This window comes from Balaenoptera acutorostrata, chromosome 14, assembly GCF_949987535.1.
Source record: "Balaenoptera acutorostrata chromosome 14, mBalAcu1.1, whole genome shotgun sequence".
In the NCBI taxonomy this organism is placed as follows: Eukaryota; Metazoa; Chordata; class Mammalia; order Artiodactyla; family Balaenopteridae; genus Balaenoptera; species Balaenoptera acutorostrata.
In genome coordinates this window covers 35,278,328-35,293,481 of record NC_080077.1, presented here as the reverse complement: position 1 = coordinate 35,293,481, position 15,154 = coordinate 35,278,328, and the positions used below count along the sequence as shown (strand labels likewise).

Genomic DNA, 15,154 nt, shown 5'->3' with positions numbered 1-15,154 from the left:
ACAGAGATGAATCAACATTCTCACAATTTCCAGTGTGATTCTGAACCAGGAAGTATGAACAGAGCCTGTCCTTCTTATATGTAATGTAATATATTGCCTCCTTAATATTTTATTTTATTTGATAATTACTTTCCATTAAATAAAGAATTTACATGTAGATATGTTTGTAACCAAAACTGAACAGCAGAATGTATGATCAAAACAAACTTTCATTTGTATGATTCAATATATATGTGTGATATGTGTATTTTACAAATGCAATTTAGTAATTATTTTGCCTAAGTAATTTTAATACTTTACAAACCAATACCACACACCACAAAATAGTCTCCCTACCCATTTTTAACATCAGAAGTCAAATGTGAAAAAGTAAAATTTCAGAAACACTAATACACATCATACTATCCAGCTTCTCACATATGTTTGGGGAAGGGTAAGGAATAAAAACCAGAAACAGAAACCATCAACAAATAAAACTCGAGTACATAATAAATTGTCAAAAGCTAAAAATGGTCCTGTTTTTCTAAACATAGAAAAGGGAAAGAGGTAAAATAGATCTTTACACATGTAAAGGAGTTACAAAAAAATGAACATAGGTATACTGTATGAGGCTAATTAGGGGAAGCATGCAGAGATAACTAGTAGTAAGCATTAGTAGTAACTGTAATTGAGTAGTTAACATTAAATATTTATAATAGGGTGCTGTTATTTACATATAGTGGTACTTACATCCCTGTACAGCCAAATCTACAGCCCAAACCAAAGTCAGGTGTGAAAGAAAGCACAACAACGTCAGTAAGTACTAGGACGTAGAACAAGGAAAAGTGTACAGTTTGTTCTTTATTTTAAAAAGCTAGCAATCACTTTATAGGTAATAACAAGCAAAAAGATTTACATATATAAGCCAACAAATTGGGCATACTGAAGGATAAAAATACTTACATCTATATAGTTGGCATTAATGTAATCTGAAGAAGGATCATCCTCAACAGGTTGCAAAATTACTCTGGAGTGATCATCTAAATTTTTTAAAGGATAAAAGAAAAGCTATTAAATTTTCCCCCTGTTCTGAGACAATGACCCTAGTAGAGACTTAAAATAATTCAGTGGTTAACAACTGATTATCCATAATATACTTTCAAAATTTCCTTGGATACCAGTCATTTGAAGAAATGCAAGAACATTAATGAGTTCATTACTTATTACAATGATAATATTCTGTTAATAAAGCTTCAATGGCTAGCATCTTTATAGTCGGGAAGCTTTTAGGGGACATGATAATGTCTGACAAATTATCATTTGAGTCATAAATTTTTCTAATGAACTGAACTTGCCTTAACTCCTAATTTTGCTTGTTAGGCATGATTTTATATGGGTGGGATCTTTTCTCCCCTTACTTTACAGCAAATGAGCCACAGAACTAGGGAGTGAATTTCGAACCCCTGCTCTCAACTTCTTATTTTGTGAGAGTCAAGGTTAAATTCTGATGTATTCAAAAGACAGTGTAAAATAATTTAAATTGAGAATAAAGTGGTCTAAGTTAATTAGCAGTTAGTTACAAGCTAAACTATCTGTTACTTTTCTTACTGCCCCTTTGGTTTCATATGATAATCAATTTATTTATCTCATGAATACATTGTAAAGACTTCATTAGGAGGAAGTCCCTTATTATAAGTAACATGGAACACCTGGGGTTCAGGCACTGGCTCCAAGAAAGGAAATATGGTATATGGAAAGAATAACACTCCCACCTTGAATATGTTTGGTGGAAGAGTTATAGCAATTTATCACTGAAAAAATCCTTCGTATTTGTTATTCTAATATTTTCAGCTGTTAATGACACCCCCATGCATTTATGTGCAAACATAAAATCAAGCGGCACGTTATCTCCACAGGGTGAAGAGTCTGAGTCAATTAATTAATGAGGATGATGACAATTTCTGAATCCTTGCCAATAGCCAATGCTGTTTTAATATTAAATAGATTATTTTATGAACAGATGTGCCACCCTCTGGGATTTTTTTAAAGTTTAAAACCATATAAGGAGGAATTGCAAATTACTCTTTATCTTCTACACACAGTATTTACTTTCACCAAGAATTGTAAGAGAACTTACATGCTATAATGTTTCCATATCGGTTTTTTGCTCTATTTTGATCTTTTTTAGCTACATCCCAAGATGCTGACTGTCCTTCAAAGAAGCTCTAGAAAAAAAAAGCAAAATTAACAAGCACACTGAATTTTATTCCTTTTCTTGAATCAGGTCTGTCTGTTCTGAAGACCAAAATAGTAAAAGCCATCTTCTCAGGGAGGAAGGGAGTACTGCAGCAGTAAACAAGTTCAATTTTCAGACCTCAAAGCTTGTTTGTTGGACTCCTACTTGTTCATCTTGGATTGGACTGAGTTCAAATTAAGGACAAGAAACAACTTTAGGGGGAAAAAAAGGACTTTGAAAGTATTTCAAATTTAAGATCACCATAACTTTGTGAGATGGAACTAGAGGAAGCATCAAAAACTTCAAAACTACTTTTAATGAGCATCTTTCAAAAGTATGCTTCCTTTAGCATTTCTAACAGGAAAAAGAAAACCTGTTTTCTCCCATAATTATTCATTAAATCGTGTGCAATACACCACATTTCAGTTTCTTTGAAGATCGTGGAAAGGACTGAGTCTCTACAAGAGACCATATGGAAATTAAAAAGAGTCACTATCTCCAAGAATCTTGGAACAGATGAAATTGTTGATTGGTTTAATTACCATATGCAGCAATTTAAAATATGGGTATAGATTTCTTTTTGCAGAAAAACTTAAACTTTGCTCAACACAGGAAATGGGGTCTTCAAAGAGTCAACCGTCTTTGAAGTGAGGTACACAAGAATATACATGTAATGAACAAAAAAAAAAACCAAAACCCCAGCTCTGGCAGAATATTGTAATTCCTTGCACGGTTTTGTTTCCACAGCATAGTGTTTCCTGCATATATCTAAAACCAACATTCAAAATTCAAAAATAAATTTATTCACTCCCAAACTAAGGTATAACAAGTAATCTTAAATAAAAGGTAGTGTTTAGAAGATTCCTTACGAAGTTAGATGTATTTTAGGTGGTCTTTCAAAGTAAAGTACTGCTTGTTCTCTTTTACTTTACATATGTGTGTATAGTGGTGGAGGAACTTTCTTCTACACCCCAGACTGATACTTCTCAGTAATTGAAAAGTGTCAGAGGGACTGTTTCTTTTTTGCTATACTATGTTTATTGGGATGTTTAGTTTAAATCACTTCCTTTGTAGTATAATCTTGGTATTTTGGTTTGAGTAGCAAGGGGCAATAAAGATGAAAGAAGAATTTCCCATGTCCTTTTTTGGGCTTCTTTTTGTTGCCTGGATTTTCCATGCTCTGTTTTTCTTCCCAGTCCCCCTCAACCTATAATCCTCAAAACAAAACTCAGAGTGACAAGTAGTACATTTAGGGCACAAAGCTAGATCTTATTTCTCAACAGAGGGTCAACAAGCAAAGAGGCAGAAAAGCATCCATTGCTTAGGTCTTTCAAATAGCAGAACCTGCAATGATACAATGGGACTCAAGGTATCTTGCTATGGATTTTTGAGTGGGGGAAATATAAAGTCTAACAAAGTGGTTTTTAAATAACAGTCAAATAAATTATGGGATCCAATTTTTTTTATTTCTTAAAATGAATTTTGACCCAGATATATCCCCAGGAAGTACCCTTTTCTTTCAATCCATCTACCTCCCTCTCCTCATATGTACACTTGATTGTACATTTGCAGAGAAAGGATTAGACAGTCTACAGAGTATTCCACTGCTTGCTATGTTAAAGCTGTTAAATGGTGCTGGGTATCATGGTTAGAAATGAAATTCAACATAGTATTGAAACTTTCACCTCATATTCCTCTTTGAACCCATAGCTGTCTGATGTCTTCATGAGATTAATGTGCTGCAGTAAGTCGGCTACCCTGATGGCTGGGTGCAGCTGTCCCGTCTGGTAAGGGGATTCTGTCCCCTCACACAGGTAGCGAGGTACATCTAGAAGACGACTGGATTCTGCTGTAGCACTGTGGTTCTCATCTGCCATTTTTCAGATTCCAGAAGATTAAAAAAAAGACAAAGTTACCTTGTTTAATATATATCTATGCAAATAAGATTTTAAGATCTTATGATCTTTCTGATAATAGGAGGAAGGGAAAGAAATATAGTATAGACCTAGGGCAGCATCCCTATAAAGACAAAGCCCTTTACTTCAGCTCAAGGTGGGAGGTCAGGGTATATCATGTGTATATCAGTAAGACAATACATGCTGTGAGATGTAGAGAGAGACACCTGATCCACTTTTAAAAACTATAAGTGGGAGATTTTGCTGAGTTCTGACTTTTTCTTGTACCTGCAGTCAGAGCAGTATAGAGTGGGACCAGAAGATCAAGTTGCCAACTGGACAGTGTTTTCATTGTTGATTAAATTGAACAAATTCTTTCCCACCCATATCCCAACCTCCCTCTAGGCAACCCATCCCCACAGGGCTGCTCTTCTTGCCCTGTGGCCGTACTATGCCCTTCCACCTCCGGCTTTTTACCACAATACACTCCCAGACTGGGAAACATGAACATTCTACAGAATCAGCCCCTGGGCCCACTACGTCTGCTAGCCAGGTTACATGTGCATTTATACTTGATCTCCATTCCCTTGGTTTATTATTATTGTTGTGTTTTTATTGCTGATACATTTTGACTTTTCTGGCTACTGTATAAAAGAAACGGGGGTATGTCTCTGGGGCAAAATATTTAGGAACTTCCTCTGGAATTCTTCCTCGGCCCATCGAGGCTGAGCTACAAAGCACCTGCTTTGTGTTCCCATGGCCTCCTGTTCTCCTACATTCATTTCACTTACAGTGTATTTTAATCATTTACTTACTGATCTATTTTCCTCACTAAACTCTCAATACTTAGCATGTAGAGACAACAGTCATATTTTTCTCCTTATTCTTAGTGCCTGGTGCAAAGCAGTCACTCAATACATATTTCAATGACTCAGTTAGTTAAAAATCCGTTAAATCCCTCACCACCCACATTTAAGTATAGGCCCCACCTCAACTGTGTTGTTAGCTTAAAATGAAAAGAAACTCTTAAGTCTCTGTCATAAGAAGGAAGAAAAGAACAAGAACATTTTACCTCTGAAAAATAAATATTATTTTAATGACCACAGTACTAATCATTACAATGAGAAGAAGCATGCTTATAGTCAGCACATTTAAACTTACCATGTTAAAAAAAAAAACAAATGTTTTAAGGGGTGTTACTTTAGAAAACATTACACTGCCATACTCATTAACAGAGGAGAAAATACACTCTTAGGGGAACTTTTGTTTTAATGATAATGCATACTGTAGAGAACGATATTTAGTTAACAGTTAAACATATTTCAAGTGCTGGTACATTTGCCTGTTCTATCACCAACTCTACAAATAGGATATGGCAAAAAATGAATTGTTGTCCCCATGATAAACATGTTTTCTTCCTGGAGAAGGAAAAAAAAAAAAAAAAAGAACCCCACAATCAGATTTGTATGCTTCTATAATTTAGCTTGATTGCATTTACTTTACTTTCTCTTATTAGGATGAATGCATTTTTTCTTTTTGAATTTACTTCTAAAACTCTACATTGAACTAAAAAAACAAAAAAACAAAACTCTGCTGGATTCTTTTGTGACCTAAAAACACCCAAATGAATTAATGCTCTTTACTCTGGTTTCCCACCCCTCTACACACAAACATTTGCTAGCAAACATGATTTATGAGAGTTTCCTGTTTTTTCTATGAGACAACACTCAATTGATCTATCTTTGCTAAAATATTGTAATCAATACACTGACATAAAGAATATATACATCTCCCCAGTAAAATTAAATTCAGAAGCCACCGATTTGGGCACTATCACAGAATATAAAGCTTAGGATGAGAAGTAAAGAGAACAACGTCAGGGAGGCAAAACTCAATGACCCAAGCTGGAATAAGGTAGTCAGTGCTCTGTGAAGCAGCCCCAGAGCGCACATTGCACCTGCTGGAGCAGTGGAATATTTACATTTGTAAAAGGCTCAGTGAGAAACACGGAATTCACCCATATTCCAAATCTTACATGATTATGTCTCAATATGAAGTAGACAGTGCCTTTTGTTTTGCATTAAGCTTTAATACAGTAGTACAATGAGCAGTATTTTTTAAAATAATCACACATGAATTATTAATCTCTATACATTTCTACCTCATTAAATTACCTAATAATGTGACTAGAAGTAAGAGTACATGTACTAAGCATTATCCTTATCACACATTTAAGAATAACTTCAAATATTTCCTTGATGGAAAGGTTTCCTAGAGTTCTTTGTAATACACTTACCAGTTATAGGGACTTTAACCCAATGAAGCAGTAGAACACAAAAAACAAAAATATGAATCAATACAAAAATTTCTAACTTCTTTTTAAATCAGTAAGCAGATATTAATATCAAGCAATATTTGAAGTGACTTCAAAAATTGCTTTATAAATACAAAATCAACTGGATGCAAAACAACTGTAAACACGGTGATTCCAAGAATGATGAAAAAATGCAACAAATCATTTCTAAATCTGGTATGATTAACGAGCTTTTTAGCTTTTAAGAAGAAATATAAAAAAAAAATCAGCTTGACTTTCAAAGTGAAATAAAATGCACAATGACCGTTTAAATGAACAGATTTTATAACTCTATTGTGTTAACTCTAGCCTTCCTTAAACAAAAATATCCTCTTTCATAGGGAAAATTATTACAATAATCTTTTAAACTTTATACATTATCTCCTTTTCTCTTTACTAAGCTCTGAGGAAAAGGTATGGTAAGAAATATTATATTACTTTACAGATGGAGAAGCAAAGACAAAGGTATTTTCATGAGTTCATACTGTGAGTCCACAAGAGGACTGAGACTTAGACCCAATTCTACATGTCCTTGAATATTACTGTAATGAAATTTTAACAGTGAGGTAACTATCTTTTTCCTTGAGTTTTTAATAACTTAATTGAATTTAACTTATTAGTTTGATGCTGACAGCATTCTACAGTGCTCAACAGAAGATGACATTTTCAGAGGCATTTGATGCCTCCCAAAGATCATGATTCCTGGCTCCTTCCTACGTGATCAGACCATCCCTTGGGGCAAGTTCCCCAGCTCACTTCCCTGCCATTACTGGTGTGGACATCAAAGGGAGAGTGCAATCAGAGACAGATTCTTTTAGAATATATTTTTATATTATAAAATTATAATTTTTAATAATTATTTTAGTGAAAAAGAGGTATATTTTGCTTAACTGAGTTAGTTGTATTGTTCCAACATATTTTTAAAATATAATTAAACATTGAATACATGGATAATAAAAACATGCGTAAGCTAATGTTTTATGTTCAAAGAAATTTAAATATAAAACATGAGAACTGGGAACTTTTAAGATACATTTATCTGGCAATTTCTACATTTCTCTGGTTAAATCTTAAATATTAGAAGCACGGGGATCAAACTGATACAACTTGCGAACATACGAGCAAGCTGGTCATGAATCATTGGTGTATAATCAGTCAAGGAATAGAGTACAAATTGAAATGAAACTCATTCTATTCTTAAACATACAGTTGGATTAAACATTATTTTAATTTTAGAGCTGAAAAGGTCTTATTCATCACTAGCAATATCAGTTGTCTTAGATGTTATATAGTGGTAAATCTTGGCTTATTCTAAATTTGTTGAAAGATAACACTTATGTAAGATGCACGTAGAATGCAAAACTCCATATCAATATTGTAGCAACTTTACCTCCATTTATAAATTCTTAACAAAGACAAAACTAAAGCACATGCACACATTCCTAATGTTTACTTGGAAATGTGTTCTTTAGTCGCTATAAAATTAGGAGGATTTAGAAAATCCCTTTAAATCAGGTAGATTTTTATATATAAACTAATTATTCAGGTAGCACTGGCCCCTGAAATGTGTGCATTTGGGTTCATTCTACTTACTTGCATATATAAACATTAGTTATATATTGGGGGCCCTTGTACTTTCACTCCAAATCTAACAGAACCAAGAATGAAAGAATATGTTGTTTTAAAAAAGCATACCTTACTAATTTGAAATGCACTAGATCTAATTGTGTTGACCACAGTTGCTCTCTTTGATAAAACCAGGACTATATTTTCAAAATCAAACTGCTTCCTGTGCTGTAAATAATTACTGCGTAGACAAAGCTATAACCCATGCAAGGAGGGGTGATCCATGCAAAAAAGGATGACAAAGAATTAGGGCCTCACCTAACACAGCAGTCGGCACAAGTGGATCATTGGGCACTGTAGGAAAACAAAGCTCATGAAGGAACATATTGCCCTAAAGTTGTATTTTATGCTCTTTTTTTGCTTTAAAATAGATTTATCATTTCTTAAGAAATATAACTATTAAACTTTCTTTGATTACTATAACCTGCAAAGGTAAAATACTCTTTTTCAAAGCTTGGGTTATCTCAAAATACCAGGAAAGGTGCATCTATAAATATATTTCAGTAGTCAGTTCAATTTTAAAAGCCAAGAAGATTCAGCATGACATTATAAAGATTATAAAATTAAGGGGGAAAAACATGTATTTTAGATTTATCAAGTGTGAGGTACTTAGAGAAGTAATTATCTTATATTCATTCCAAATAAATTTTTTTAGTTAACTTTGGGAAATAGATTTAATCCTTTCTCCAAGTTCATAAGTGTATATTTACAGTTATACTGCTAAATTCAAGCCTCCTAATAAGGTACACAGTCAGTAGATAGAAAAGCTTTGGAAACAAAAATCCTTTCAAATCCTTAACTGATTAATTTTTAAATCAAGTGGTTAGAGAGATGATACATCTATATTTTTAACAAAACTTACTTTCAACAATAATAAGATTTTATGTTTTTCTCTATCATTTATCTTATAGTGAAATGAAAATAAAATAGATCAGAAAAGCTTTATCATTATCAAAACTAAATCCAAAATGACTCATTACAACATTTCTAACTAATAATTTGGTGTAGATATATATGAGAGAAAATGATGGCCAATAATTACTAAAAGTTTTCACCAAGCTGAACATTTCAGAAAAAAATCCCTTTCTGAAAAGCCATAAATGCATACAAGCTACAAATACTTTATTTTCTCAATCTTACCATTCCATATGTTTATAATCTGTATCGAAAATAATACTTCTATTGTTTACTTCTTTCCTTATACATGTGCTTCCCAAACTGAGGTAAACATATCTCTGGGATCTGTGACAAAATGCCTCTGTGTACACAAAGCCAAGGATAAACAAAATTTGCCTTCTTCAAGTACCAATTTTACTTGGGGATTTGAAGAGACAGTCAGGTAATTTAACTTAAAGTAACAAAATAAAGACAGTGCTATAGAACAAGATATAAAAATCACAGAAAATTCGAAGATAAACAATAATACTGATTGTGAAGCAGTATACTACTTCAGAGGAAATATTTTAAGACAGTATTTTAAAAGATCTGCCTTCATAGATCAACATGAGGTATTCTTAACATGGATGGGTGAATGGATGGATTTCACCGTTCCCTGCCAATCCCTCAATTCAAGTAAACTTTTGGACATCACACGAGATACTTAAGAGTATGTAGATTCCTCTTTCCCCTGGTTAAATTTTTATTACTGAAATTCTCCAGAAGTCTATAGAATAATTAAATAGAATAACTTTCTCATGCCAATAACTCCCAGAAAGAATTATGATATTTCTTATCTCAAAAGGAACTTTATCTTACACAAAGGAAGACTCAAATGGCAAAACAATTATAAATAAATTCTGACATGAACTAATTTTGTGTAGGCAATCAAGTATATTTTAACCTAAAGCAATAACGTAAGATTTGGTGAGTGGTATATGGATATGTCTTATAACATAGTAATAAAATTCACACCGTTTGAAGTTCAACTAAATCCAATATCAAGACTGAAAATAAGCTTTCTGATAAACTCCATAATATTCTATATCACTTTTTCTCTTTCCAGCTACTTTTCCCATCTCTCTTTCTTATTTCCCCTCACTATTCAAAAGGTAATGTGTTGAATTCAGAGAGACATTAAAGAACTTTAAAAATCTTTGATTAAAATTTTGATGAAGAACTTACATCTTGGACTAAAATTATGTTGGTCCATGAAGGTGATGGAAAGAGGGTCTTCTGCATGCAGAGTGCTCTGATCAGCATAACTTCGATCCATAGCATTCACCATGTGCGTCATCTCCTGCCGGGTGTTCCCCAGAGCATCTTTGCGTTTTTTAGCAAGCTTGCTGCCAAGACAAACACCAAAGGGAAACCTTAGCGTGAGGCTTGAAGGAGAGTTGACACCCGCAGTAAACAGTTCAGGGAAGCCAGAGGATAAAAATACAGATTTGGTTTAGAAACTCTAAAAACATGTCATAATTTCAGGAATTAAGTTTGACATCCAAACGATATTTGTTGATTGCTATAAAATTGTTTTGTCATATGGATATTTCAACATTCAAGCTGTCAACCCAAATGCCTCATCACTTCTTGTATTTTATCATTAAAATAAAATATCATAAAGCATGACTATACTTTATTAAAACAGTAAGTAAATACTTCCTTAGTAGAGTTGCTCAAGGAAAACTTAAGCTAATGCTAAATTTTGGTTTTCCTCCTGGGTGATTAACACGCTTGAGCAACTTTTAGAAGTTCTTCTGGGGGAATAACATGACTACTTTTTCAAGTTTATTTTACTATAGTCATCCAACTAAAATAGATAAAGAAATCCCATTCTTCACTCTTTGTTCTACTGTTCAGTAAAAATGCAACATGTAGAATTAACATATGTAGCAATATATTTATAACATTAATCCAAACCTAACCTAGAAACTTGTAGAATCAACCACAGCTAGATACAATGCAAATACTCAGGAATATATGGGAAAATTATATACTTTATAAGAAAAGTACTTTGAGAAAAGTTTGGAAAATGCTATGCAGAGATATTATACAAATGATCATAATACTGAATGACAAACTTGGTCAAATCCTAAAAATGTGTTTCAGAACCCCATGGCAGAGTACCAAGTACAGAATGGCCTTACGAATGCAGCAAGGCAAATGACACAGGGGATTTGGAAATTAGCAGAGTTAGACTTTTGAGCTACTCAAACACTGATATCTTTATCTTACATACCAAGGATGTGAAATACATTCTGGTTCTTTGTGAATGTTACACATGATACATGCAATTAAAAACCTATTAAAGGCATATAAAACATTTATCTCACATTAAAAAGACGCTCTAAAAAGAAATAAAGAAACTCTAAATGCCTGTAGTAGCCAGATTATGTTTCTAAGTTTATGGCAGCAGTTTACGTTGCTTTGGAAGTATTTTTTAGTTGTTTTAAGAGTAACATTTCTCAGCTGGATTATTAGCTAGGATAAATTCTTCTGATTCTCATGAGTATCTGTACTAGAGTAAATATACTACAAATACCTAAAAAAAAAAAGACTTATTTAGTAGTTGTGTTTATGTCCAAAGGCTTTTCCTTTAGAAAATTAATCTGGTGATTTGAGAGCTACTCATGTATAGGATATTTTTCTTGAGAATTATAGTACTTGGCCTCAGGGGTACATACCCAACAGTACCCGATATATTGACATAGCAGATCTGATACCTAAGTAAGATAGTCATAAACTAGGCTTTAGGGATGGAAATGGCATTAATTTTTTTAGAAATAATAATAATGATAAGGACAGTATTATCAGTAAGAAAACAATGACAAAACTGTAACAAGAACTACCACCACCACCATCATCACTACCACTACACCATCACAACCACTGTCACCACCACCATCACTACCACTACACCATCACAACCACTGTCACCACCACCATCACTACCACTACCCCATCACAACCACTGTCACCACCACCATCACTACCACTATACCATCACAACCACTGTCACCACCACCATCACTTAGTAGCAATATTTGCTCTATTCACTGAAAGATCTCTTATCTCTTTTTTCTAGGTTAGGGGGCAAAAACCCTGTAAAACCCCTACAGGTTTCACACAGGGAATATAAATAGTGCTGTTGCCAGTGATGAGACACCACATGGTAGGGTGGGGACTGCAGAGAACTAGAGAGCAGTTTAGGGGGCAACTTGCCTAAGTGAGTATTGACATTTGATCCCAGAGTTGAGTTTCTCATTTTAAAATTATTTTTAAAGAGAAGTCATGACTCTGAATATTTATGTTAAATTTCCTTATTCAAGTGGTTCTATTTTTTGAAAGAGTGTGTGGGGCAAATTACACATCAGCAGGTCATATGTTAGTCTATAGGCTTCACTTTCCAAACTTACCTCTAAGACATTTCCAAACTTACCTATAGGATATTTGTTCTTTGACCTACAATGTTTTTTTACCTCTAATATCTGGTTAACTTCCATTCTGTCTTGCCTCATCAGGGAGACTTCTCTGACTGAACCCAATACAACCTGTCTCAGGTTAGGTTTCCCTGGTAGGTATTTTTATAGCAACATGTTTTCTGCCTATAATAACACTCAACACATTATTATTGTGAGTATCCTTTTAATTGTTTTCCCCACTGTATGTTCCATGAAGGGAAGAACCGTCTGTATATCCCTAGCACTTAGAGCAGTGTCTGGCATATAGCAAACACTCAATAAATACTTGTTGAATGGATGAATTAGGTCTGGTATGTGCTTGGCACTTGTCATTTGTTAACTCAATTAATTCTCAGATCAATGAACTGAAAAAGGCATGAGAATTCTAATTGTATAGATGAGCTCACTCAGGCTCAGACAAGTTAAATAACTTGCCCAAGGTTATTAATCTAATAAGCAGTAAAGAATGACCTGGTTCCAAGGCCTAAGCCCCTGTACTATATCCAGTTATTCACTTTTTTTTTTTAATTGCCACATTACCAAGTGTACTGTAATATGAAGCATCCACTGCTCTAGGAGTTAAACATTAGTTGTTATAAATTTGAGAATAATATCAATGTAGCGCAAATGTTTTGCCATTTTAAAGTTTAAGAAATAACTTCCAATCTTTGTTTCTTGGATAAGAGGAAAGGATGAATTCATTCCTCAAAAAATTTGAGAGATTGAAGTGGATAAAAATAAGACAACTTGAAATTTGGATGAAAAATAATGTAAAAAATTTGAAGATGGATAGTTCAAGGCAAGTGGAAAAGATGTTTAAATTTTGAGGCTTTATTTAAAACATATAATTTAAACATATTTTATGATTGAGGAAAAATAAGAAGTAATGAACTTGTCAAATGCATGACAGGCAAAAGTTTTCATGGCACTGAAGGACTTTTCAGATTCACAAACCTTTGTTAGTCGACAAATTATGGGTGAATATATATAACCTTTGTTAATATCTGCCAACTGTACACTATCACCTTGGTTCTTATACCTTAATCCTCACAACAACCCTGTGAGGTAGGCTTTAATTCAGGTTATTACAAAAGAAATAAAAATCAGCATTAGAGTTAAGTGTTTTGATCAAGAACTGACAGTTTACTATGATGATGCCAATGAATTTTAGTTCAAAGATCACACCTGGTTTTCTTTTAAGTTTTACTCTATTTTATTTCTAGTTTTATTTTAAAAATGTCTAATTCATAGTAGCTTCACTACATCTATTTAAGCAGGTTTTAAAAACATAGGTCTGTGGCATTTTTTCTAATTATGATTGATAATGCCAGTAACCCTAAGTATTACAATGACAGTATCAAAACCCACCACATAGTCTAGAATAGAGAAATGCTACCTATCAACTAAAAAGGCAATCCCATTCTAACATTATAGATAAATGGATGGCTAATGGTAAGCTTATTGATGTTCTCATAATTAAACATTTATTGATTCCTGCATGTTTGATGCTTTGTCTCTCTCTCAACAACCAGCGTATATAATGTACACTTCAGGACAGTTAAGCAAATCATTTTGCAACTCCTTGAGTTTGACAGATGTGCAAATGACTTTCATTATCAAAGCAGCCAACAGCATAAACTTCTGCAGGTGGATTTATGGGTGGGCTATAAAGAGGAAAAGTGCTCCATCATTGTATGAAATGGTACATTTAATTACCTTTGGCTTCATCAAACATGATTTAACAAGGATATTATGATTCATCACAATAAGCTAGGAGCACTGCTACTTTACACCTGCTTATTTTAGCAGATTTTAAGAAGCCAAATGTTTATAATATTTAAAATGTTGGCAGAATTCCGTTATAGTCATTGAGACGCTTACCAAAATTTTTAGTAAAGCTAGCTTAAATTTACCTAGTGAGATAAATATTGTGGGATATATGCCCCAAAAGTACTTAATCACCATCTTTAAGTCTCAAAATTTGGTGGATCAAATATTGATCAAGCACTGACCAAGAAAACTTTGTTGTATCATTCCTTTGGATTGGATGAATACCCTGGAATTGAAGGTAATAAACTGAAAATGATTAGTGAAACAGTGGACAATACTCGCCTTCGTCATCCAAAGTAGCATTTCATACCTAAGCATAGGAAGAGCTAAAACTTTGGAGGACAAAAGGAGATATGTGACACCTAGGTGTGTTTTGTGTAGGTTGACAGGTTTTCTTTTTCTTTTTTTGGTCTTGGTTTTACAAAATCATTGTCCTATTTAAGTCATAATAAACAAACTCAAAATTTCTTCTCTAAAAAGAATTTTTTATTTCTTTGTCACTGCAACATTATGCTTTTAGCAGACCAAAAGGTGTTCTGAAGTTATAACCCATCCTGGATTCCTGGAAATGTGGAGAGAGATGTTATCACAGTAAGACCTGACCTGATTCACATTCTGTGAAGGCATTTTGAATGTTCTTCTATGAATACATCACTTGGCTCATTTTGTCAAACATAAGTGTTATGTAAAGATAGGTATTAGTGAATTACAAACCCTATCTCTACTTAACCAGATAGTGAGACATCATATTGATAAGGTACAGGTTTGACTTAAGTAAATAAATGATGCTTTAGGCTGTAGACTATGGCTACTTATGGAAAATTGTAAATAAAAATTA

General features: G+C 33.5%; 1 protein-coding gene across 5 annotated transcripts in view; it reads right to left on the bottom strand.

Moving 5' to 3' along the window:
• Positions 1-15,154, bottom strand: part of PTPRK (protein tyrosine phosphatase receptor type K) — a 562,741-nt gene that overhangs the window by 24,718 nt on the left and 522,869 nt on the right. For 2 of the 5 annotated variants that reach the window (XM_057527724.1, XM_057527725.1), the window contains exons 15-19: positions 10,211-10,371; positions 8,348-8,383; positions 3,901-4,085; positions 2,117-2,204; positions 943-1,019 (exon numbers count right to left, since the gene is read on the bottom strand). In XM_057527724.1, coding sequence (XP_057383707.1) covers positions 943-1,019; positions 2,117-2,204; positions 3,901-4,085; positions 8,348-8,383; positions 10,211-10,371 — 547 coding nt within the window. Of the gene's footprint in view, positions 1-942; positions 1,020-2,116; positions 2,205-3,900; positions 4,086-5,185; positions 5,529-8,347; positions 8,384-10,210; positions 10,372-15,154 lie in introns of those variants that run through there. The other 3 variants (XM_007190825.2, XM_007190826.2, XM_057527727.1) reach the window with 2 other exon arrangements.